The sequence below is a fragment of the Apis mellifera genome, linkage group LG14, assembly GCF_003254395.2.
Source record: "Apis mellifera strain DH4 linkage group LG14, Amel_HAv3.1, whole genome shotgun sequence".
Lineage (NCBI taxonomy): Eukaryota > Metazoa > Arthropoda > Insecta > Hymenoptera > Apidae > Apis > Apis mellifera.
The window spans coordinates 4,699,581-4,724,295 of record NC_037651.1 but is presented as its reverse complement, the minus strand read 5'-3'; the positions used below and the strand labels follow the sequence as shown (position 1 = coordinate 4,724,295).

The 24,715-nt window shown below is 28.5% G+C and overlaps 3 protein-coding genes across 6 annotated transcripts in view; 2 read left to right on the top strand and 1 right to left on the bottom strand.

Moving 5' to 3' along the window:
* Nucleotides 1–14,078, top strand: part of LOC410484 (trehalase) — a 69,695-nt gene extending 55,617 nt beyond the window's left edge. For both annotated transcript variants that reach the window (XM_006560197.3, XM_393963.6), the window contains exons 5-10: nucleotides 2,045–2,226; nucleotides 3,535–3,781; nucleotides 4,331–4,571; nucleotides 6,802–7,001; nucleotides 11,987–12,154; nucleotides 12,786–14,078. In XM_006560197.3, the coding sequence (XP_006560260.1) occupies nucleotides 2,045–2,226; nucleotides 3,535–3,781; nucleotides 4,331–4,571; nucleotides 6,802–7,001; nucleotides 11,987–12,151 (1,035 nt within the window). In that variant the 3' untranslated portion in view covers nucleotides 12,152–12,154; nucleotides 12,786–14,078. The remainder of the gene's footprint in view (nucleotides 1–2,044; nucleotides 2,227–3,534; nucleotides 3,782–4,330; nucleotides 4,572–6,801; nucleotides 7,002–11,986; nucleotides 12,155–12,785) is intronic.
* A 2,809-nt stretch (nucleotides 14,079–16,887) lies between these two features.
* Nucleotides 16,888–24,715, top strand: part of LOC107965489 — a 29,078-nt gene continuing 21,250 nt past the window's right edge. Inside the window, exons 1-2 of one of the 3 annotated variants that reach the window (XR_003306087.1) lie at nucleotides 16,888–17,352; nucleotides 24,058–24,211. Coding sequence is in view for 1 of the 3 variants with exons in the window: in XM_026445190.1 (XP_026300975.1) it covers nucleotides 24,079–24,211 (133 nt within the window). In the remaining 2 variants the exon portion in view is untranslated. Of the gene's footprint in view, nucleotides 17,353–23,647; nucleotides 23,669–24,057; nucleotides 24,212–24,715 lie in introns of those variants that run through there. The other 2 variants (XR_003306086.1, XM_026445190.1) reach the window with 2 other exon arrangements.
* LOC410483 (B9 domain-containing protein 1-like) lies at nucleotides 18,958–23,525 on the bottom strand. The gene is made up of 5 exons (XM_393962.6): nucleotides 22,628–23,525; nucleotides 22,405–22,516; nucleotides 21,522–21,630; nucleotides 20,431–20,549; nucleotides 18,958–19,276 (listed from the first exon to the last, which is right to left on the bottom strand). The coding sequence occupies exons 1-5, from the start codon at nucleotides 22,751–22,753 to the stop codon at nucleotides 19,173–19,175; spliced, it is 570 nt and encodes a 189-aa protein (XP_393962.3). The 5' UTR covers nucleotides 22,754–23,525; the 3' UTR covers nucleotides 18,958–19,172.

The window sequence follows — 24,715 nt, the reverse complement described above, 5'->3', positions numbered from 1 at the left end:
ATGCTTGAATTATGAGTTGAATTATTTTAATGGAGGTGCTTTTAATTAGATTGGAATAATTTGAGGGAAGTAAAATTTTTCATTTTAACAGTGATTGCAAGAGATGAGTAGCAAGGATAAAGGAAAAAGGATTTATGAAAGTATGGAATGTTGAATAATTTTCCCAAAAAGAAAAGATTCTCAGAATAAAGTGTTCTGATTTTTTAAATACTTTCTGAATTTTGGTCAAAATAAAAAGTTACCTTTACGAATTTAAGAAAAGATTCATACTGGAATAGGATTTAGCAGAGAGAATTGATTTGTATTGATGAAGAAATGAATAAGTTGAATAGATTTTCCCGTTAAATGGGCGAAAAATTTTTCATCAAAAATGAAGGAGAAGGAAAAAGGAAATAAGATTGGTAAGTTGAAGTGTATAAGTCAAGGGATTTAGAATCGCTGCCGGTGCGCTGGCTCGAATAAATCTGGAAAACCAAGGAAAAATACGAAAATCGTAGCCGTGCAAACTCTTTGCAACTCACGAGAAAGAAATATATTTCCACCAGCATGTAAAGAACGTTGGTGGAAAGATTCTCATAGTACTTTTAGCCAGTTCCTTGACAAAGCAAAGAGCAATCTCGAGCCATTCTTCAAATAATATTTCAAAAAATCCATTCTTCTTCAACTTTCTTTATACTTTGATTTTCTTCTCTTCGAATCAATCGAGATTTAAATATTCTTCCGAAATTTTCCACACAAATTCCCATGTATTCTTCTCTCATGTTTCCCCAATAAAATAAATAAAATTATAAACCTAAGAATCATAAATCCAAATAAAAAACTAAAACTGTGTTATAATTTCACATTGTTGTTCACAAATTAAATCCAATAATGAAAAATATAGAAATATATATTCTTAAATGTTTTTAAATATTTTCAAACTTTTCTTAAATATTCATTTCTAAAAAAGTATAAATTGTTTAAAATAATTTCCACGTGACTTATACCATCATGTATATTTATTTTGCTAGCAAATATTTTATTATTCTTCACCAATTGAAAATTAATCTGTATACCATATACTTATCGATTATCGTAAAATATGTATTCTCTTTCACTTAATGGAAAATCAATAAGTTCGAGTGATGGTCTTTCTTTTTAAGATGGAAAATATTGTTTCATAAATGTAAATCGGGAGGCAAAGGATATATCCGTTCACGATGCGCATTTCGAAACTTTTGTTCCGTAATACAGCACTTGAAAAGTCCGATAGGAGAGTGCGCTTACCCTCCCCATATCTCCCCAACCCTCTCTCTAATGTGTTTTCGGTAAGGATGGTCGGATTGCTGCTGCGCTTGTTTATTTCAGAAGATAGCACAAGTTTTGAACAAGAGAATTTCAGGGAAGTTTGTTGGATACATATATGAATATTGTTTGTAAATATCAAATATTTCGATCGAATATTAGAGATGGTGAGGTTTATCTGAAATCAGAGAATTGATGAGAAACAAAAATTCATGATCGAATAAATTTTCTATATATTCGAGAACAGATGGGAGGATTTTGTGAAAATTTTGATATCGAGATATATTTTGTATCACGTTTGCACATTTTGCATCATTAAATTTTCTGTGAGAAAATATCTGGATATTTATTGATTCAAATTAAAATAAATGAATAAATAAATAACTCTAGAAATGTAGTTTAATGATAATGGATTAGTGAAAGTAATACATTCTCGTTATAGTTATGCATCTATCTGCTCTTATATTTTTTTAATGGAAAAATGCACTTACCATTATTCCACTGAATCCTTTTAATCAAGCTTTGACCTATTTATCTTTATTAATTAATTCCATTAATCCTTGAACGAATAAATAAAAGTATTGTTATTTATACAATGAAACAGAAGAAAACAGTGTACGTGAAATAATGTCATTTGTCATTTTTCTATCACTGTTGTTTCATACTTGTGAATATCCATTGAGAATTGTATATCTCTGCACGAGAAACTAATATAATAGGTTGTTATGTTCTACTAATAATAATATTTTCTGTTTAACAGGTCTCAAGATATTTGGACTTCACTGGGGATTACGATTATTTACGTTCGATTATATCCACTCTGGAAACTGAATTTTCTTTCTGGCAGCGAGAGAAGATGATCGACGTTGAGAAGGATGGAAAAATATATAAAATGGCGCATTACGTGGTTAATAGTACCAGTCCTCGACCAGAAAGTTACAGGTAATAACGAATAAACTTGATACAGTAGATTATAAATGTTTGTAAGAATTTCAATTTTTATTAACAAAAGTGAAGAAATTTAATTTAACATTTTTTTAACCCTTTAACATTATATTAAACTATTTTCTGTTTTCTAATGTTTTTTGAATTTCAATTTCTTTCTATAATATTCAAATAATTTGCAACTTTTCCAATGTTCAATTAATCTTAGTTTATTCTAAATATAAAAAGGAATTGATTTATAAAATTGCATAAGAATGACAAATTATATTCTGTAAATCAATATATTATATTTGTTTATATTCCTTTTTATGTTTAATGAAGTATAATAATAAATTGACTTTTGAATTTGCACAATAAACTAGATTATATTCCAAGGCACGTACGCTCATGGCAAGCGAACAATTTGTAACGACAAATTTATGTTTTGCTGCAATGATAATATTCAAATGTTCTCTACACAGCCTACACCTCCTTGAAGTGTAATCGAATGCAAATGTTAATGGATCCCACGAACTGTCATTAAATTCAGGCTTCCCCCTATAAATTTCGAATTCATTTAAAATTTGTCAAATTTGTTTGTGTTACGTGTATACGTGGAAACGGTAATCTCGTTCAGATTAGCATTGATTTCATGAAGGGAGGAAATTTCAAACTGTTCTCCTTACTTAATCAACTTTGATGAGTTTAGTTTGTCTTTTAGATATGTATTAATGAATATACATGATAGCTTTATAGTTAATTTTAATATGAATATTTAACAAGTTTAGAATCTTTATAGATACCAAAGTTAGACATTCTAAGGATTCTAGGAATTTTGAACTCTCAGGATCCAAAGATCTTTGAAATTCTTCTAAATTTTATATTTCTCAGCTTTAGAATTTAAAGAATTTTCAACCCTTCAATTAAAATTTCAATTATTTCTCCCTTTTTTCTTAACTTTTGGATCTCTTTATTTTAGAATTTCAAAATTTCTTAAGCTAAATTTCAAAATACTTTATGAATTTCCCAATCTTAGGATACAATTACAATTTTTTGATCTTACAATTCTGAGATCTTTGAAATCCTCAAAATTCTAATATTTCTTTATTAGAATCTCTGAACTTTACAATTACAATTTTTGAATCTTTAAATTTTGGAATTTTAGAATTTCCAATGATTCCTTAATTCTACAATCATTCTATTTCTTCAATCCTTCCCTATCTTTTTCTATACAAATATAAATATTCCAATACTCTCCTCCAACATCAATCTTGTACCAACTAATACATACGTACGTAATACGCTTTTTTCTCTTTTTAATATCAGAGAGGATTATCTGATGGCGCAGCGGATTCCCGAAAAATCACGGGATTTCTTTTACAATAATATAAAGGCGGGCGCCGAAAGTGGCTGGGATTTTTCCAACAGGTGGTTCATACGAAACAACAATAGCAGTACGCTCAGTTTATACAATATCTCCACGCAATACATAATACCTGTCGACCTTAATGCGATTCTGCAACAAAATGCCCGGCTCCTCGGCGAATTTCACACTCTGCTCGGGAACAATGCGGTAAGCTGCGAAACATTCGTTGACAAACATACCGCTTTAAAATTCATCCGATAAACTGTGCTACACAATGGCTTTCGGCGTATATATTCAGTAGAATTTAAAGATTGATTAATGGATGTCGATTATTCATTTAAGATAAATTTGTTTCGTAGAGCTGAAACTGATTCTTTGTTGATTGATTAATGTGAAAGTTTAATCGCCTTGCACATTTGGGGACGAGTAACGTGATTTATCATGTATCTTGATTCATGTATTTGTATTCAATATTTTGGATGTATTTTTATATATATATTATATTTTTATTTGATGGGTTATATATTAGCTTTTGAGATATATGCAGATAAATTAAAATGTTGGAATAAAAAAGAGGATATGTGAAAAATTATAAAAGAGAAATATTAAATAAGAGTAATTATTATTTAATAAGTAAATTTCTTTACCATTTTAATATTATAAATTCTCATATTAAATTCTTGATTAATATTACAAAACAAAATATATTTTTGATATTGAAGCAATTGCTGTAAATATAATTTCTAATTTTTCTAGAAATCTCAGTATTATCAGAAGATAGCATCACAACTTCAAACGGCCATAGACAATATTCTGTGGAACGAAGCTGATGGAATATGGCTGGATTACGATCTGAAGAACCAGAGGCCTAGGCATATGTTCTACCCTTCGAATCTTGCTCCACTTTACACCAAAAGTTATAATCGTGGTCAACGTGAATATTATGGCGCAGCTACTCTGAGATATCTAAAATCGCAGAATATCGACAACTTCTTTGGTAAGTTTTTGTAACAGCAATAATTCTTTCTTTTTTTTTTTTTAACTTCAAATTTCAAACTCTTATTTTAATTTTATATACGTGAAAAATAATAAATTTCTTCTGCTTTCTCACATTCAAAATATGCTTTTGAAGTTGCTTTTGAAAAGTGGATGGTCAAAAGTCATTTCTATAAGGGTGAAATCGAATGGAATTGGAATGATAAGAGATAAATTTTACATCTTTTTATACCTTTGGTTACGAGAAAAGGGGACATTTTTATCATTCATAGAATACAACAAGTATTCAATATTAATTGATATTTATTTTTTCAATCAATTATTTTTTATCTTCCTTTTCGAACAAAAATTATATTGTTCCTTGATAATATAATAAATATAATAGAATATTAGAATATTTATTAATAACACATTTTTTAAAAATTCATAAAAGTGATATGATATAAAATTAATAATGATATTGGACAAAGAACATGCATGTGATAAATTACAAAATTCTATCTCTCTCCATCTCTTCCTCCCTTTCTCTTCTCCCTTTCCTTCTCCCACTCCCTCTCTTTCTCCCCCTCTCTCACATTGTACTCCATATCATACCATATCAAATCAATAATTCATTTGTCGTTTACCTCTCTCATCATATATCACGTAAACAACTAAGCCACCATGATTAAGTATTCCACGCGGTTAATCTATTACGCATTCATTATCCAACATACCCGATACCAATCTCGAAACTCTTATTCTCGAAACACATTCGAAGGAGATTAGAAAATTTTACTCAAAAATCGTTTCAAAAGCTAGCAAAAAAAAAAAAAAAAAAAAACTAAAAGCTTAAAATCGTTTTTTGTTTCACGTCCATATCTCAATTGGTTACCAAGATACAAAGGTTTAAAGCTTTAAAGCGTTGGCCATTTAAAGAGCACACTGAATGGTAGCCTAATTCGCGGAATACCGGCGTGACCCACATTTTTTCCTTGAAAGAGTGTACATATGTAGGTTTGTGTGGTGGTGGTGAAAAAAGATGGTGACTCGTCTGTCACTGATCATCCAGGTAGCGATGGGATCAAGTTGAGCGTGTACTCGTGAATCCAAAATTAAATTCAATGCAAAAGAATCATTTCTGAAAGATAATTTTAATTAAAACTATTTTATGAGACACGGTGTAATTATTTCTTAAATTGTACGAGAATTACGAATTTCAGAGATAGATAAAGAAAATTAAAATAAAATGGAAAATCTCTAGAAACATACTCATCGAATATTCGATTCTACTTTGAAATACTTTTTTCAATTTTGAAAATACTCGTAGAAGGATTCGATTACGTCACGTTTAGATTCAGGATTTACTTGAAAGTATCGTTTTTATTTCTCTAAGAGATGTGAAAGATTCGAATTTTGTTTGTTAAATTTTCGAATCTATTTACGATTTGTTTAGTTCCATCGCTAGTCACAAGTGGCGCGAGTGTGATAGGTCAGTGTCGCGTATGCGGAAGCGAGAGATCCGAGGATGCGAGCGAGACGGAAACAACGAAACACACAAAATTGTGGTATTCGGTTTAAACGACTTTATCTCAGGAACCGTGAGTCGTATCGGGTTGAAACAAAAACGATTTTAAAGCAGATAATATCTACTTTCTCGTGATAAAGTTTTATTGGAATCGCGTAACTAGTTCTGCAGCATTGGTCGGTCAAAGTTCAATTTTAATTTTAAGAGATTTAAGATTGAAGATTCTGTGAAACTTAAAACAATTTCAACTTTATTTACTTTCTTTTTTCTTTTTTTTTTTTTTTTGCAATTTCGTAGATTTAAAATGAGAGAAGTTTTAATATGATATAAGTTTGGATACATTTTTATCGTGTGGAGAAAACAGAACAATATATTTAGTTTTCTAGATTTCTTTTTTAAGTAGAATTTATAAAATAAATAAGTTAAATCCAGTGAGTCCAAAAGATTTATTTGAGATATTATTTCTTTATTTAAATATTATTTCCAAATAAGGAGATTTTTACTTGGGAAAAAGGGAATAAAAATATTTATTTATCTATTTTAAAAATCTATTTTTTTTTTTCTTTTTAATCCCATCATTAGAAATTCGTATTTGAGATTATAGTGAGAAGGGTCTATTTAATTAAAGTAATTACATCCAATTACATATAAGTAAGAAAATGAGTTGTAATGAAGATAAAAGGAAATTCGTTTAATCGAATTCGTTTTCATTTCTTCCCCGCAGGAGGTACACCCACGTCGCTAAATCATACGGGGGAACAATGGGATTTTCCAAACGCGTGGCCACCGTTACAATCGTTTATCGTAATGGGCCTCCACTGGACTGGGGTTAGGGAAGCAATGGATTTCGCCCATGAACTGGCGTTTAGATGGCTTGCTGCTAATTACGCTGGTTATAAGGAAACCGGGCAAATGTTTGAGAAGGTAAGCTGAAAACGTTTATCGAAAAATGATAAAGATAATTAAAAATTATTTTAAAGAAAGATTTTAAAAGCTATCATTATAATGATCTATATAATCTAAAATATGATAAATGATTGATCAAGAGAAACAGAGAGAAACAAAGAGAAGTTAAATAAGTTAAAAAGGTAATATTTTATATTTTATATTGTTAAATTTCCAATGGAAATTGATATACTTTTTGAAAAAAAAAAAAATATTATTAAAGCTATTTAAATAGCTTGGCAATCAAGAGAGAAAAGAAAATTAACATTCTTACAAATCTTTCTTTCTTTTTTTTTCTCCTTTTATCAGAATATCAATTTCATCAATTTTATTAACTCTGGAATCATTTTGTCTCAATTTCAAATCTTGGTCTCTTAAAAGTTAGAAGGAAGAAAAAGATAATAGTACTTGAAACAATAAGGCGAAAGTTTCTTAAAAGGTCGGAATATTAAAAAAGATACTCCTGTTAAAAGTAATTTAATCGAAACTTTCTTTTATACAATGTCTGGAATAAAGATATGAAAATAAAATAATCCAATATCTTTTGTATCAAAGATAAAAATTTCACACCTAGCTTAAATAGTCTTTTCATCCCTTAAATTGCAGGGCATAAAATTTTATTATATTGAAAGTGATCTAAAAGTTTCAATTATTCCAAAATGAATTGATTTGCTGTTTCATTAATCATAATTAATATTAATTGCAAAAATAAAAAAATCTATAATAGCTAATATGCAAAGTAATTTTGCTAAGAATTTATTTTAGAATTTCAAAATCCTGCACACACAAATACTATACATCTTCATCAATAAAATGCCAATGAATTTATCTATTTTCCCTTATTAAATTAAAATCATCAGAATACTTCAAACATAATCAAATATCATTACAACTATATTTCTTAAACGAGTCTTCACACGTCCATCCCCGAAAAAGGCAACAGATGTTGCCGAACAAAGGGATAAATTCACGTTAAAATATTCCCTTCTCATCAAAGGAAACGCAGAGGGTTCGAATACACGGATAGAATGAATCACTGCTCATCATTTTTCAACCGTCTATGAATTTTCACATAGTCAGAACCATTCGATCCTTTCCCTCCTCCTTTTTTTTCTGCCTCTCTCTCTTCTTTTTTTTCTTCTCTCTCTTTTTTTTCCTCTTCGTCGTTCATTTTTATGTTTCACGAGAAAGATGCTCGACGAAGAAAACATCACAGAGAACCATGAACCTTCCTCTCATACCTCATTTCGACCACGATACCGTGACGCGGAGGAAAATTTATGAAACTTGTTCGCAACGGGCAGCTTACTGGTGAAAAATATCCTTACGTTTTTTTTTTTTTTGCCACGCATTTTCCCTTTTTTTTTTCTTCTCTTTCTCTCTCCCTTTTTTTTTCTCTCTCTCTCTCCCGTCTTGGACAAGACAAGTTAAGCTCAGGGAAGGGTATATTTCAGAAATTTCTCTCAAAGGGTAAATTTATTGATTGAAATGTTCCATGCTCAGGACAAATTGAAAATTGTCGCTGTTGGTGGTATGAAGAAATATAGCGGTGGATGTTTGTAAATAACATTCGTATCAATTTTTCGTATCCCTTTCATTCTTTTTATAAGGATATTTCTCTCGCTTTTAATTTGCCAGTTTTTGATGAAATTTCTGAAAAATATTTCGTTTTTCCCTTTTTTATTGTTAATTTTATCGTGATTGGCAAAAAATATTTCTTTTTCTCGGTCAGTTTAATGATCAATTTTTTAGAAATATATTTATTTCGTATACTTCTGTACAAGTATTATTAAATATTTTTGAGTGTAAACGATTAATTTTAGATTATCTTCACATCATTTTCTGTTACTTTCAATTCTTAACTTTTTAAATAATACGTTTTCATTATTCACAAACTTTACGAACACGTAAAGTTTGTTGATGATTTTTCAATAAATTAAAATTCAGATCTCCACCTACTTTAATTTTTCCAATATCCATTTTATTTATTCTAATAATACCTATTAAAGGACATAGGTGTAAACAGATCCAAAGATTAATATCGAGCTGAAAGGAATTCAATATTGATTCCGAACCTCGTTCCAGCATTCCGTAGATAATTCTCCGCGTATAAACCATCCGATATGGAATATATTCCTTTCGAATTTCCATTCAAAAATTAACAAAATTAAATTATCAAGATTCATAACGAATGATAATTTTAAAAAGAAAATTTATCTGCCTTACAGATATGTTAACATATCTGTAAATAGTTAAACAGTGAATGAAACAGAAATTGAAGGAAGGAAAATAACTATTAGAGGGAGAGAAATTGAGATGTATAAACGGTGTACAATGAAAAACGTGTCGATTGAAATCAACGATAATTAAAAAAACATTCGTCGCAATCGTTAAAAAAAAAAAGAAAAAAAAGATCGATATATCCTTTGTCGTTGGTAGAATAGAAATGGTGGAATATTTCGTTTATCGAGGTTTCTGCCAATCGATATAACTATCGTTCGATCAAATGGTTCAGAGTATTGAATTATTGCCGCGTGAAATTTTACCGATATACCGCATAGTTTTGCCAATAATTCGCGGAATATTCTGTGTAATGTGATTATTATGGAAAATATATAATATATATTTATATGTTAAATATGTGTTATTATAGGAAATTAGAATTTAACGTGGAAATATTGAATTTTTCAAGAAAGAGTTGATATTGTGAGATATCAACTCTCTGTTTGCTTGTGATTAAATTTTTATAATTTGTGAAATAGTTTCTTTTTTTTTTTTTTTTTTAGAGAAATCATAAGTCTTGTCTAAATTTTAACGAAAGTGATTAAAAATAATCATTATTTTACATGTTTATAGAGAGTTTTATTAAGTTGAAAAAATAAAACAGATTATTATAATGCGAGATATTTTGTAAATGTGAAATATTATTATTTTTATTAAATTCGAAAATTTAAATTGCCAAAGGATTGATTAATTTAAATTAAGATTTCTAAGAAAAGAGATAATAGTTTGAAAGTATTATCAATATTATAGGATTGAAAAATTTTCTAATTGAAACGAAATATTTCGATAAAATAATTTCGTACAGCATGATAATATGCAGTAACTTAGATACTGTGTTCAATTAGAAAGTTTTCCCTCGAGTCGAAATCGCGTTCATGTGGTCTTCCTTATAGATACATAACGAACGGTAAAGAAGATTTAAGAGGCTATTCCGTAATTGCATCTGTGCTACCAATGACGATAATTCTTAATTAAATTTAAGGAATATATAGGGATAAATGGTCGTCAATCTAATTAAACAATAAGATACCATTAATTTTACCAATTTTGATCGAAGGGAAAATTGATTGAGGGAAAGTAAGAGATAAGAACGAATAATTTGTCAAAAGATGTTTAAAAAATATAACGTAAAATTTCTAACGCAGATTTCTTTGGAGCAAGTGTAAATTAATTTTTAGAAATTTTTAGAAATTTAAAGAAATTTAATCAAAGAAAATATTGGCATCTAAAAGAGAAATGAGATGTCTTCGAAACAAGCCTAAAATTGAATGAATTGAAAATCAAATTAAGAAAGTTTGTTAAACGTTGTTAACCTAAGGATTTTGAAATTTTCTTGAAGAGACAAGAGGGTTTACTTAGAAACTAATTTAACTTAATGAGACAAGAAATAATTAACATGCTCTTAAACAATTATCATATTCATTCAACGATTATAATCAAGTGTTTCTCATAAAATTCTTGAGAAAGTAGATTTGCATCTTAATTTAACTTGGCCCTGCTTCTGAAAACGACTCTACTCTTTAATTAAATGCATTCATTTACTCTTAAAACAGCGGGATAAAGGTGGAGAAAATGCAAATACCGTCGAGTTGACATATTTTTAAATAATATATTTTAACAACCTTCGAATGAACAAGTGAAACGAAATTTCTGTTCATCGTTTGTTTCAAAGCTTTATTCCAAAATCCTCTTTCTTCCTTCCAAAACGTGATTTATTAATTTTCATCTCGTTTCTTTGCTTCCAGTTTTGTTAAATATTCGCCGTGTAACGAGCATAAATTAATATCATTCGTAAATCGAGAGATACTTTTTGTTTCCCAAATCTTGTCAGAACTTGTCAAATTTTTAAATTTTAACTAAATTAATGAATTTGGTTTACTGCTTGTTCGATTGATATTTCATAAATGTCATTAAGTATGTGTTGAATATTAAATATAAAATCAAGAGAAATTATTCAATGTGGAAAATTAACGATGGTAAGTCCTTTTTAACTTTAATATCTCGTGATATTATTTATATAAGAATTTTACTATGTATCTTTGAATACATTTCAATCACTTGAATTTTTCTTATTTCTTTATTTCAATATAATTCAAAATTATCGTTTCTCATTCTTAATAATTGATGTCGAAAATTTATTCTTTTTCCTATCACCACTCTTTTTTATACATTCTTGTATTTCTTTTTCTACAAGATATTTTCGATTTTTCACACTTAAAATTTATAAAATAAAAAAAATACTTCAAAATTTCTCGACATACTCATCTCATATCTGCATCATATCTGCAAAATTTTTACTTTATTTAATTAAACGAATAAAATCAAAAAAGAAAGAAAGTTAATGCAAATTTACCATTCTACTTGAAGGATTAAAATTTAAAAAAAAATAGAATAATTTCTCTCACTGAGCAACCAAATGATACACAATACGTTTGATTATTCCCTTATCCAAATCTCTACGATCTCAGTGATTGAAATGCAGAGAATTCAAAATTCACTCTAAAACTCGTCCACTTTCGTTCTTAAGAACTTAAAATTTGTCGAAAGTTTAAGACAGCTCTCAGTCGAAAGTTAACAAGGAAGAGCTGCATGACTTAATTACCGGACGAAGGGGATGTGCTGCCATCCTTTGAGAAACAAGAACGCGTGATTACTTGGTGTAATTAGCGTTTTAATTGCAGTACGATTCGATCGTGCCCGGCCAAGGCGGTGGCGGAGGGGAATACAACGTGCAGACAGGGTTCGGATGGACTAACGGGGTGGTCTTAGAGTTCCTCAACACCTTCTCGAGCATCAAGGTGAGGGAGGTTGGATACGAGGACGACTTAACCGAGGTTGAACAATAACAGGTGAGATGATCAATCTGTGGATTCACCTGGTGAGGGGAGATTTAATTTATCGTGACGGATGGAAGTATTATTTGGAAAATGTATCTTTGATGCTTACCATGCTTTTTTTGCAGTGAATATATAGTTCAGATATTGGAGAAGAAATTTTTAAATTACATACATTTGTTAAATATTTTAATTTTCAAATTGTGATGGAGGGGAGATGTGATTTATTGTGACAAATGGAAATGTTTAGATAGATAAATAATTTCTGATCATTTGAATCATATTTTTTTATTGAAGGTATATAAGTGTGAATATAAGAAGAATGTTATTAATGAAAATTCTATAATTTTTACTTTTCAAATATTTTAATTTTTAAAATGTGACAAAGGGAATATATGCAATTATAAAATGTTAACAAATGTTGAAGGGGGATTAAAAAGTTAAATTTGGAATCATTAAGATATTTATATTTATATAGAATTCAAAGTTTATAATTTTTATTTTAATTTTAATGTAGTTTCATTGTTTTTAATCATCAATCATATCTTTTTTCTTAAATCGTTAGGTATCAATTTATGATGAATATCTGGAAATTATTTAATTGTGCGTGCATAATGTGTCAAATTTAGATTAAATTTTGTTTCAGGTTTCATTGGTGATAATGCAACGTGTATTTTCCAACGATTCTAGTCCACACGGAAATACAGGGCAGCGCGTTTTATAAAACCCACCGTTTGTTCGATGCAAGTCTATGTATATTTTCAGCAAAATTTATCGAAATAATTCTAAATGAATAATTAGAAATGCGAATAATTAAAAATAGATATGCTTTTATCTTGAAGCAAATATAAGAAAAAGAAATTTCAATCAAACATTTTTATCAGTTACTTATATTGATATACAAAAGGAAAAAAAAATAATTAATAATAACTATTAAATATATTATTTATTTTCAGTTTTCTTAAAACTTGAATGCATTATAAAGTTTAACAAATTGTTACTAATTTATTAAAATAATTATGATTCTTTTTTATTTTAAATCATCAAGTGAATTTTCATATAAAATATTATCATATGAATATTATTTTTCATAATAATCAAAATTATGCATTGAGATATAAATTTGGAAGAATTATGAGTGTCAATCAATATTTTTTTAATCGAACACAAACGAGTGTACAAGACATGGATGCAAAAAGGTATAATAATTGCGTGTGCAACTTCATCAGTATTTTAATTTAATATTGTTATGATAAGTAGGTTATATTCTAGAAAATTAGCATATCAGTTTCTTGGTCGTTTCTCATGGAGAATGGTGACAAACTTCCAATATTTTACTTTAACCCCTTGACTTATGATTTTTTTTCTTTTTTTTTTTTTTTCTTTTTGAAACTATAAAAAGCAGCAAATTTTTGCTATTATAACACGTTCGTACCTAAAAATTCTAGATCGCTCGTTATAAATGTATAATATTATATATATATATATTTTTTGCGTCCTTTTGTACTATGGTATAATTTGTGACTTGAAAAATTGTAATATTGTAACATAATAATAATATTTTTATTATATTATTATTAATTATATTATATCATATAATATATGTTGAAATATAATATATTAATATTATTTTATAATTTATTATTATTATTGTTGAAAATTTTTTTATTTAAATTTTACAAGTCACACTTAGGAATGTAATTTTAAAGATTGTAAGATAAGGGATTAAACTGCGTATAACAAATGTATATAAGAATGAATTATTTTATGATACAATAAGAATCGATTTAATTAAAAATTAAGAAATATTGTTACAGAGAAATTGATATATATATAAATATATTTTTAATAACAATATTTTAGGGAGGAGCTGTTGTTAATTAGAAAAAAATATTAGATAAATGGTATGTAAAAAGAATAAAAAAAGAAAAGAAATCAAGATGAAAGATGTAATATTCATTTTTATCCTATTTTCTACACGGAGATTCAAATTGAATTCTATAAATAAAAAAGATAGTTATCATGAAAAATTGGTAAATATAATACTGGAGAAAAAGAAAAAGTAAGTTTTCAAAATTAAATTTCATGGATCATATTTTTCATTAATGAATTATTTATGAGAATATATTTTCTAGAAAGATTAATCATTATACAGTAAATTTAATATAAATTTATAGGATAACGAAATATTTATTGAAATACTACTAACATACTAGAAAACATAATTATTCAACATTTAATAAAGTCAGCTATGCATTATTCCTGTTCATATTGAGTTACTTCAGTTAAAATCTGATGGTACAGTATATACTATTCATTAAAATTCACTCTCAAAATACTCGTATCACATTTTACAAAATCTAACCAAATCTCTTTTCATCTCAAATAACAATAGGATTTTTAAATAAAGAATGGAAATATAATTAAACGAGTATAATATTTCTTACATATATGATAAATATGGATTATTTATCAAATATCGAATTCCCTGTTGCATATTATATTGTAAAACATTAATTAAAATTTGCAATTCAAAATTTGTTATCGTTTAAAATCAGAAAATTTTTTCTATTTTTCTTCTCTTGTTTTTTATTTTCATTCTTTTTAAATATTTCCATTATAAATATTTAGTATTTATTAAAATATTTTCTTTTTTCTAAAACAGAATTATCTTTTTTTTCTTATCTTTTTTATCTTATAATTAAAAATTATCATTTAAATATTTCTTTTTCATTATTATTCTGGTCAAATTAAATATTATTATCTCTTAAAGTTATTAAAATTTTTAATTTACAGAATCATTTTTCTTAAGTAAAATGTAATTATAACAAAAATCCAGTAATCAAAAGTAAAAGCAATTATCGTGTTATATCAAGATTATAAAATAATTATACTTGATTAACATAAAAAAAAAATTGATTTGTATTTCTGAAATTCATCTTTTATAATGATACTTATTTAAAGTTACATTTTACTAACTTTGAAACAATATATGAAACAACTCTCGATTGAATTTATATATACATCAGGGTATACTTGCTATGTCTACAGTTTACCATCGTTTGCATCGTAAATTTTGCATTCCAATAATTCAATAAAATGAAATTGAGAGAATACAAAATATAGATATTTATCCTAACGATTCTACACGATTCTGTTTTTCACAATACTACAAAAATAAATTATTAATAAAAATTAAATTCCTTTTATATAATAGAACTTGAAGTGTATCAACAAATTATTTGAAATGTAGCAAACATTTAAAAATAATCATTTTCATTGATCTTATTAATAATTAATAATTTACTTCTCATCAAATAATTCTCACCATATAAGAATAATTTTTCTACAGCTTCTAAAAAAATATCCCAAAAATTTGTCTCTCGTCATAATAATGCTTAACTTTTCAGATAATACTTTTATAAACTTTTCCCTGAGAAACTTTTTCCTTTCTTTTCTTTTTTTTTTTTCTCTTTTTTATAGAACGTAGATATTTAACCGTCCTATTTTCTATTTCGACTCATCCTCCGTGTAAATTGTCGTATCTCGACCGAAAGGATGGAACAAAATAATCTGAAACTCGATAAAAAAGTTTCATGTCAAGTGCTACTGCAAAAATGACCAACCAGCAATTTTTTTTTGCCTCGAATTAAATTATTTGAGGCGACTTTCGAGATCCATATCTCGATGTTTGCTTTCGTCCCCTCTATAATACACACTGTGGATCTATATTAAACTCATTGTACATAAAGAAAATTGCAAAACGCAACATTGCTTTCGATTCACTTACCACGAACAGTGTATAATGTCATGTACACGAGAGCGAAGCTCATAGCTACGCTTTACGCTTCGCCAGCCTCAAAGGTGATTGCTCGCTCTTCTAGAAAGCAATAAATGAAAGGTAAAAGGCGCGAGTGTCACGAGCCCGGCTTCGAATCGTTGGATTTAATTCGCTCATGGTCTCCGTTTTCCATTCGTCTCGATCGGATTTAGTTCCGTAGTTAAGTGGGTCGTTTGGTAAGTCATTGAGCAGTATGATGTAGTCTGACGGGAGTAAGTCGTATGTTTTAAGTGGTCTTAACACGGGCGAGATATATGGAGTAGAATTCTAATGCATTTTCATGTCTAGGGAATTACTATTTTAATATCGTTTTGAGGGTTTAATGTATCGGTTCGATACAATATAATAATATAATAAAATTAGAATATTGGCTGTTCAAATGAATATTTAATGTGAAATTGTAAATAATCATTTTCAATATAATGTTATTTTTGATTATTAGTAATAAAAATAATATAATAATTTAATATTATATAATAAAATTAATAATTATATAATATAATTTAATAATAATAATAAAATTTATATTTATATGTTTGTGGAATGTAATATTCGAGTATTTAGAATTGATTTAAATTATTATTCTATTTTTATAAAATTAAAATAGGTAAAATATAATTATTATTATAAAATATTGGTAAATTATTAGAATAAATTATTTATAAAATCAATAAAATTAATAATTTTATATATTATTATATTGAATCGATATTAATAGTAAAAATATAAATTATTTATAATATTAATTAAATTATTAAACGATATTAAATTAATAGATAAACGATAATAAATTAAATTAGTAATATTATATAAATTTGATAGTAATATATAAATATTTTCTTTTCGCGCAAAGTTATTACCGACACAACGCGTGACTTTGCCCGCCGAGCCACGCTCGAGTGGTGGGGGGACTCAGTTTCGTTTCGACTTTCGTACGGCGTAGTCGTGTCGCAACGATACGCGATCGATTTCATATATTATTTAAAATCGTACACGTGTTTTTTAAGTATTTAAAGTGTGCACATTGTATTCGCGAGTGTTTAAAGTACGTATAATTGCATTCACGTTTCGATTTTCGTACGGCGTAGATATATTGCAACTATGCGGTAGATTTCATACATTATTTGAAATTATACGGGTGTTTTTTAAGTATTTTAAGTATACACATTGTTTTCGCGATTGTTTAATGCACATATATTGCATTCTCGAGTGTTTTAAAGTACGTATATTGTATTCGCGACTGTTTAAAGTGCGTATATTGTATTCACGAGTGTGTTAGAATACGCGCGTTTTCTTTGTGAGTGTCGATACGTTTTATCGCTGCAATGGCGGATCGAAAAGGTAGTAAATTGCACGATGTTATCTACGAATGGTAAGTCGCATTTTTTGATATATTTTTTGATACAAGTAGTTGATTTATTTTTTTTAAATATTATAAAGAAAATAGTTTATGAAACATTCTATAATAATTGTGCACAATAATATTAATTTTTCATTTGATTTTATTATATTTTTTCTTTTTATTAATAATATACAATATTTCATAAAATATATCAACGTAATCTTGTCACCAATTGTACATATTTTTGCTTTTTCAATCTAATTTAGGTTGTTGTTATACATCGCGAATGTTTCATAAACTTTAGAAAATGTTTTCATGAATATTTGTTTTCTTGGGCGTTGCGATAATTGCGCAGTTCATTTCAAAGAGATCAGACTTTCTTCAGGCGGTGCTCGTTAATTTGCATTTTATCTCGGTATTTACTTTCTGTGTTTCCGTTGCTTCATTAGGATTATTATGTCCTTTTTAATCGTGATAAACATAACAAACGCGTCTGATTTCTGTAAAAAAATTTTCGCGAAATAGAAATGTATATTGTTATTTGAAATTTTCTTTTTTTTTTTTTTTTGCTATTTGAAAAATTTTCTTGTTATTCTTAAGATTAAAAAAAGAGAAATTCATAGTTTTTCATATAATTTCTTTTTCTCTCTCTTCTCTTTAATCCTTTCACATATAAATAAAAATCTTTTAGAAATATATGCGTCTGATGAATAAATTTGTGAAAATTTATTTATCAGATATAATATGCATATTTAATTATATAATTTATATGTCATATTATTTTATTATCGAATTGTTTTATATAATATTAAAAATTTCAATCATAAATGAAACATGTTGATATCCTGTATGGCATATTTTATCTAATTGTATATGCATATACTTCCAAATTGCTGAAAGGATTAAGTGAGAGAATGGAAATGTAAAATAATTTGTTGAAATAATAATACGTAGAAATTCTAGAAACGAGCACTATATAGAATGGTTATTATATGAAAAGAAATTAAAAATTTTTTCAAATCCAAAATCAGGAAATAGAAAAAATTATTATAGTTACTTTTTGTTTTACTTCAACATCTCGATTGCCGAATTGTAAGAATTTATAGCATGTTTAAGATAATGGAGAAATTATGAATGAATCTTTCGTTTATTCCTGGAAATATATACATTCTTCCAGAAATAAAGCAGAAACTGCTTACTCGCATCTATTATCGTGGTCAGTTTATCTAAAGATGTGGGATAGGTTAGTGAGTTAGATGCAAACAAAAGATCTGTGAATAATCCAATAGGGACGAAGATGATAAACGATTAAAAAATATCTTCCTCTTACGTTTCTTTATCTATATCTTTCTTAATCTCCATTTGACCGTATCGCTTTCTTATCATCATTTTACGATATTTTATCTCGGGAACCGAAACTCGTATCGAGATAAATCAAATTGCGTTTTAAAGAGCACGATTCCATTTTTTTCTTTTACGATCTTCCATCCATCGATCTCGAATCTTTAAAATTATAACAGTTCAAGTTTTTTCTCTTTATTTTAATAATTCTTTTCTCGAATTATTAAAATATAAAATATAATAAATAAATATAATTATTAAAATATAAATAATAAAATGAATCACGTACGTTCATTTCCAATAATATTAAAACTATTTTATTTTTGTCATATGTAAAAAAAATACATAAAAACCTACACACGTATCTATAAATAACACTAACATTAAACATTATTTGAACTATCGATTTTAAATTGGCAGTGAATTGGATGTATGTAAATTTTTCTTTCATTCTTTTCCTCCGATAGGAAGTGTCGCGAATCACGACACTTAAGCCTGGCAATATCTCGTTACTTTTTTTGATGATCGCCATTGTTGTATCCCAACTTGAAGAAATCTTTCAGCACTACGTTGAACGTTACGGTAACAATACCCTCCACTCTCATGCGCGTGACTGCAATTATAAAACGAGTTATTGCACTCGGGTGGCGGGGAATAGGCAAAACATCAGGTGCATATAGCTTCTCGGCCATGGTTTATGGCGTCTGGGACTCGTGGAAAATAAACTGTGTTTCTGAGGCGCGAGTGCTTCCATTCAAACCACTTTATTCCGCGTTACTCTTCAGAATCGCGAAAATCGTAAAAATGTCCGCGACGATTTCTCGACCCGTATAATTCTCCTTGTCTCGGTGTAATTAAAAAGTGGACGAAAATTTCTATGGGAATTATTCTCTTTTTCTATTATTTTATTTATTATCGTTATTCTTCTTTTTTTTAATTATGACATCTTTGAATATAGTTGTCATGATAGAGGGTCTTGAAGGGTCGGTTTTATGTATTCAGGTGATAATTAGATTGAAATATATATTTCACGTAGATAAGAAAATTCGAAATTCGATTTATAATTCTCGAAATATTTATCCCTATCGAATTCCGTTTCACATCAAATTTTACCAAATTTTAGTAAACTTTTTTCTAAAAAAACTTGTATAAAATATAAAACCCATTCGACCAAATTTATCCAAAGGAACACCCCTTTTATCCTTCGAGCCTCGTGCAAACCGAGCCATTAGGAAAAAAATATACCACAAATACGATCAAAAATTCGATAAAATCGAAAGAGAGAAAATTCCTTGCAACGCCAACGAAACTCGCTAAAAAAAAAAAAAAAAAAAAGAAAAAAGAAAGAAACCACCAAAAAGCCAAATAACCCCGGGGCGAAAATTCTCATCGATATAATGCCAAAGAAGAGACAAGCCCGCGTTCGACATTTTCAAAGAGGAAAAACAGTGCATGGCCGAATCTTGGTAACAATTGATATCAGCAAAGTTGGACGTATCGATTAACTCGCGTCACGGATTCGACACCGAAGTGAGAGAGAGAGAGAGAGAGAGAGAGAGAGAGAGAGAGAGAGAGAGAGAAGGGCAGTTTAATTCCTTCCTGTCCGCGGATACGGAAATGTGTACGTTGACACAACCGACGTATATCGAATCCTGTCCTTAATACTTGGAATCTTTGCAAGTTCGATTAATTCAACGTCAACAGTGGGGATGGGCCATCAGCCATGAGATGTGAAACTGAAAGTTGCTCGAAATATTGCGTTCTTACGTTCTCTACCACCACCCGTGGCCAATATCGTTGGATCAATTAGTTCTGGCCTTCTTCCGGTCAACCAGGCTGCGAAACGTTGCAACATCGATGAAGATTCTGGCACGTAGACGGATACCCTGCAAGAAGTTCATCGTTGTTTTCATCGATGCTCGTCGAAAGGATTGAGGGGGGACTGGCTAATTAAACTAGGTTGGCGGTGGTGGTTCGATGTTGTTTGCCAGGTGGCCCGAGATTACTCGAGATACGACGTAATAATTATCCGAATAATTAGGTGGGGGTTGCCCCTCATTCTGGCAAATAGTTCGGGGTAGCTTCGAACGGATATAGATATTCGAGGGGCTGTTCGAAATTTTGATGGGAAGATTTCGAAATGAATGTAATTTGGGATACAATTTCGAGAATTTGGAATGTGTTTGTTTTTGGATTGAGTTTTTGGATTGAGTTATTCGTGATTTGAGGTATTTAGGGGAGATTTATTTGTTTTGCGCGAGGGATGATTGTATTTGAAGATTATAGAGAAGAATCTTTTCTTTTTCTTTTCTTTTCTTTGGGATCGTGGCGTTATTGTTCACTGATTCACTTTATTTAAGACTGTTTTTATTTAATCTTGGAATTAGGTCTACTTTTCGATCTTATTATTTTTGATAGACACTTTAAAAATATTCCAACGAAGAAACAATTCGATAGATAAATCGTGGAAAATTTTAGTTTATTTTTATTTTAATTTTGAATTTCCAAATTTGATTCTATAACTCATTCCTCATTTCAAAGCATTATTTTCGTAAATCTGGATAAATCCAGGAAATGATTAAACATGCATTCTTGACAATATCATATTAAATAATTCAAAGTTAGATTATTTATTTCAAGATAGTTCCTCTTAGCAATCTTGATTTAGCTATCGAATAATATAAAAGTTAAAAAATCAGGCATCGCCACGATGCATATATAGGCCTTTGATGATGATCTTCATTTATCTCTTGGATTGAAATATCGTTAATTGATACACCGAGATGTGGCAATAAGTAATAAATAACACGGTGTTAAGTTGCGCTGTGAAATAATAAAGACTGGTTATAATCTAATACCTTTTCTCATGATGACCTATTTTCAGCGGCAAATGACACACTCCATATCCTCTGATGACGTCGTGGCCAAAGACATCCAACCCATAAACGGACAATATTAACTGGGGCCCTAGAATTTTATATAGAGAATAGATAAAGAATTTTTTATTTTCCAATTTTGTTAAGAGAATTTTTCAATGTTATTAAGATTTTTTTCGTTTTTATTCCAAGTATTTTTCATTCATAGCATTCTCATTCGTGTTTAGTTAGAGTTGACAGCATAGCGTGGGTGGCTTAGCATAGAAAGTGAAAAAAAGTTGACATAACGTTTTCAAACATTTCACGTCGTATTTCAAGTTTATAATTTTTAGTGTAAATTGAATCGTAAAGAATGGTAGGAGGAGGAGAGATGGCAAAATTTGTTCTTCTTTTTTTTTTCAAATTATTTACAATAACGATTAATCTTCTTCTTTCTTTCCCCATTCTGATTTTTAATATGTTAATCTATGCGTCAATTCGACAATGAATTATTTATAAGTTAAAAGAATAATGAATTTTATTTTACTTCAAATTTACTTGCAATTTTAATTTTACGCATCTTTGCATATCTTCCCTGCATTCGATTATAACAACGATCATAAATATGAATTTATGCAGCCTATTTGTCCATCAAACTAATCAAGGGAGAGAATTTATGATATTTTACTGGAAATTTCAATCCTCGAATACGTACAACGAAAAAACTATAAATGGATAACATTACGTCGAATTTAACTACCGATCCTTTGCCGAAGACGAATAATAAGAAAAAGAGAAAATGTACAGTTTTAAAAAAAATAGAATGCGAAATATAGCGCATGGCCAAGCGTGAAAACAAATTCAAACAAATCAAGCATCGACTCACATCCATAGGGATTAGTACTCTTGAACGTGACTTCCAGCGGGAAATTCCAAACTGCCAGATTTCGCGGGTCATCGCTGCACTTGCATATCTGTGTCAAACCCTCCTCGATACCCTGATGGAATTTTGCACAAGTCAATGGTCGATCGACGGTTAAAATCCCCTTTGGAATCACACGTCGATGCCGATGTGACGTCGTGTCAAATGACTAAACAAAATAACTCACCGCGACCACGCTCCATTCCGGGCCAAAGTGAAATCCATATTTGCAGTAGGCGTTGTCGATGTCGTAAAATTCCGCGTATTCGATGGATCCCGTGATTGAGAGGAAAAATTCACCCTCGATCGACATGACGAGGATTATACGAAGAGGATCGATTTTATTTTACTTTATTATATTTATTTAATTTATTTCTATCACTTGGAATCCTCCTGAACGTTTCCCGGGATAATTAATATCGATATCGATATATTTTATTCGAGGAATAATAAGATGAAGATCATAGAATAGATTGGTTATTCCATAATTATTTTAAATATTTTAAATCATAAATAAGTTTTTTTTATTTTATTTTAGAAAAATTTCTGCACCGCGTTATATCACAATATTTCGTTTATTTTATTTTTGCGCATTCACTGTATTTTTTATTTAGGAAATGTTTCTTTAGATTAACTTAGATCTACGATATTTTTTTCTCTTTCGTCACGTCAATAAATTCGCGATATTTATTTTGGATTTCATTATATTTATTATGATCGTAAATAACGTAGATTCGCGTTATTTCTTTACTAGTATTCTAATTTTGTTTAAAAGGTACGATATTTTCAGAAAATTTCTAGGGATAGAAATTGGATTAAATCTAATTTCTTTCGAACAGTGCTATAACCTTTGAATGGAAAAGGGACTAACAATAGGTTTATTTATGCTGATGGACGTTTTGTGTACGGTTAGGCGAATCGGTCGTCCTGGTAACGAGACATGCGCCTCGATTTTGTGTAACATGTGGTTCATTTTAACGGTGAAAAGATGTAGATAATGTGGAATATTCTCTTTTAGTAGTCAGGAAAGCGTCAGTCATGTTATCTAATATAACAGGTTGCATTATTCAGTTATGTTGACGCGATATTAAATATTTGGAGAAATTGAGGAGAATCGAGGAAATGGGGATGGAAAATAATTTCTAGGTGTGCAATTCTCGTTTAATTTGATGAATTAAATTTAACATGGTCGAAAATACAGGAAGGAGAAGGTGAAAGATAGATGACGGTATAAATATGAATCAATATAATGATAAAATAGAATTTTGTGATTAAACAATTATATTTAAGGAATAAGAAATCACATTAGAATTTAGAAAATTAAATATGTAAGAATATGTAAAAATGTCAAAGCAACTCTAAAAATAGAATAATTTTTCTTTTGGTAATAAATTAAACAAGTTGATATTGAATTTTTATAAAATATTTAGATTTTACTATTATTTATTAAATATTTTTAGTAATTTAAGTATTTTAGCTTACTGTAAAGTCTAAATATTTTTATAACAGTAAAATAATTATGCTGTAATGATCTTTGATGAAAATCTTTTTTTTTTGATATAAATTTTGTTTTCGTATTTGAATATTTTCATAATCAATTATATAATTATGTTCCAGACTTTGTCATAATCATGGCACATGCTTGGATCTGATCATCATCGATCGTCATCGAAAAACATTGATGTCATAGATCATACGTTGCTACTAAATAATCCTTCGCCAGTTTTAACATGGATCTTCTTGGATCTATCTTCATCTTCTGTAAAAAGGGGTAAGTTGGTTTTTATTTAATATTTTAATTCATACAGAAATTAAAAGATTGCCAGTTTATATTGATTTCGAGGTTAGATGAATTTATTGGACACTGATTTATTGGATAGAATTTTACAAAATTTTTTAATACTTATCTTTTATAGTTCTTTTCAAAAATTTTATTCAATATTGTGATTGTGTATATATTTTGATGTCTCTGATATTTCTTCTATTCTATTTTTTTTTATTCGTTTTAAGAAATAGAATTTTTGATAATTGAAATTTAGGTAATCATTATTTTAAATAAATATTTTATTAAAATTTCATTCGTTGTACTTCAATTACAATTATGATTTTATAATATCCTTTTGAAAAAAAAAAATAGTTTTTCTCTTTATCAGCAAATGATAATAACGAGGAAAATTATTTATTATAAAAATTGGTCATAAACATTCGAAGAAAAAAAAAGATATTTCCAAATTTTTCCAAAATCAAAGTCAAAGATACCATTGAAATTATATAG

Excerpts from the sequence above, each read along its gene's own strand:
- LOC410483 (XM_393962.6), bottom strand. The coding sequence starts at position 22,753 with ATGTCGATCGAGGGTGAATTTTTCCTCTCAATCACGGGATCCATCGAA. Across the intron at positions 22,517-22,627 it reads CGGAATGGAGCGTGGTCGCG|GGTATCGAGGAGGGTTTGAC; the intron begins GTGAGTTATTTT and ends AAATTCCATCAG. Across the intron at positions 21,631-22,404 it reads GAGTACTAATCCCTATGGAT|GGCCCCAGTTAATATTGTCC; the intron begins GTGAGTCGATGC and ends ATAAAATTCTAG.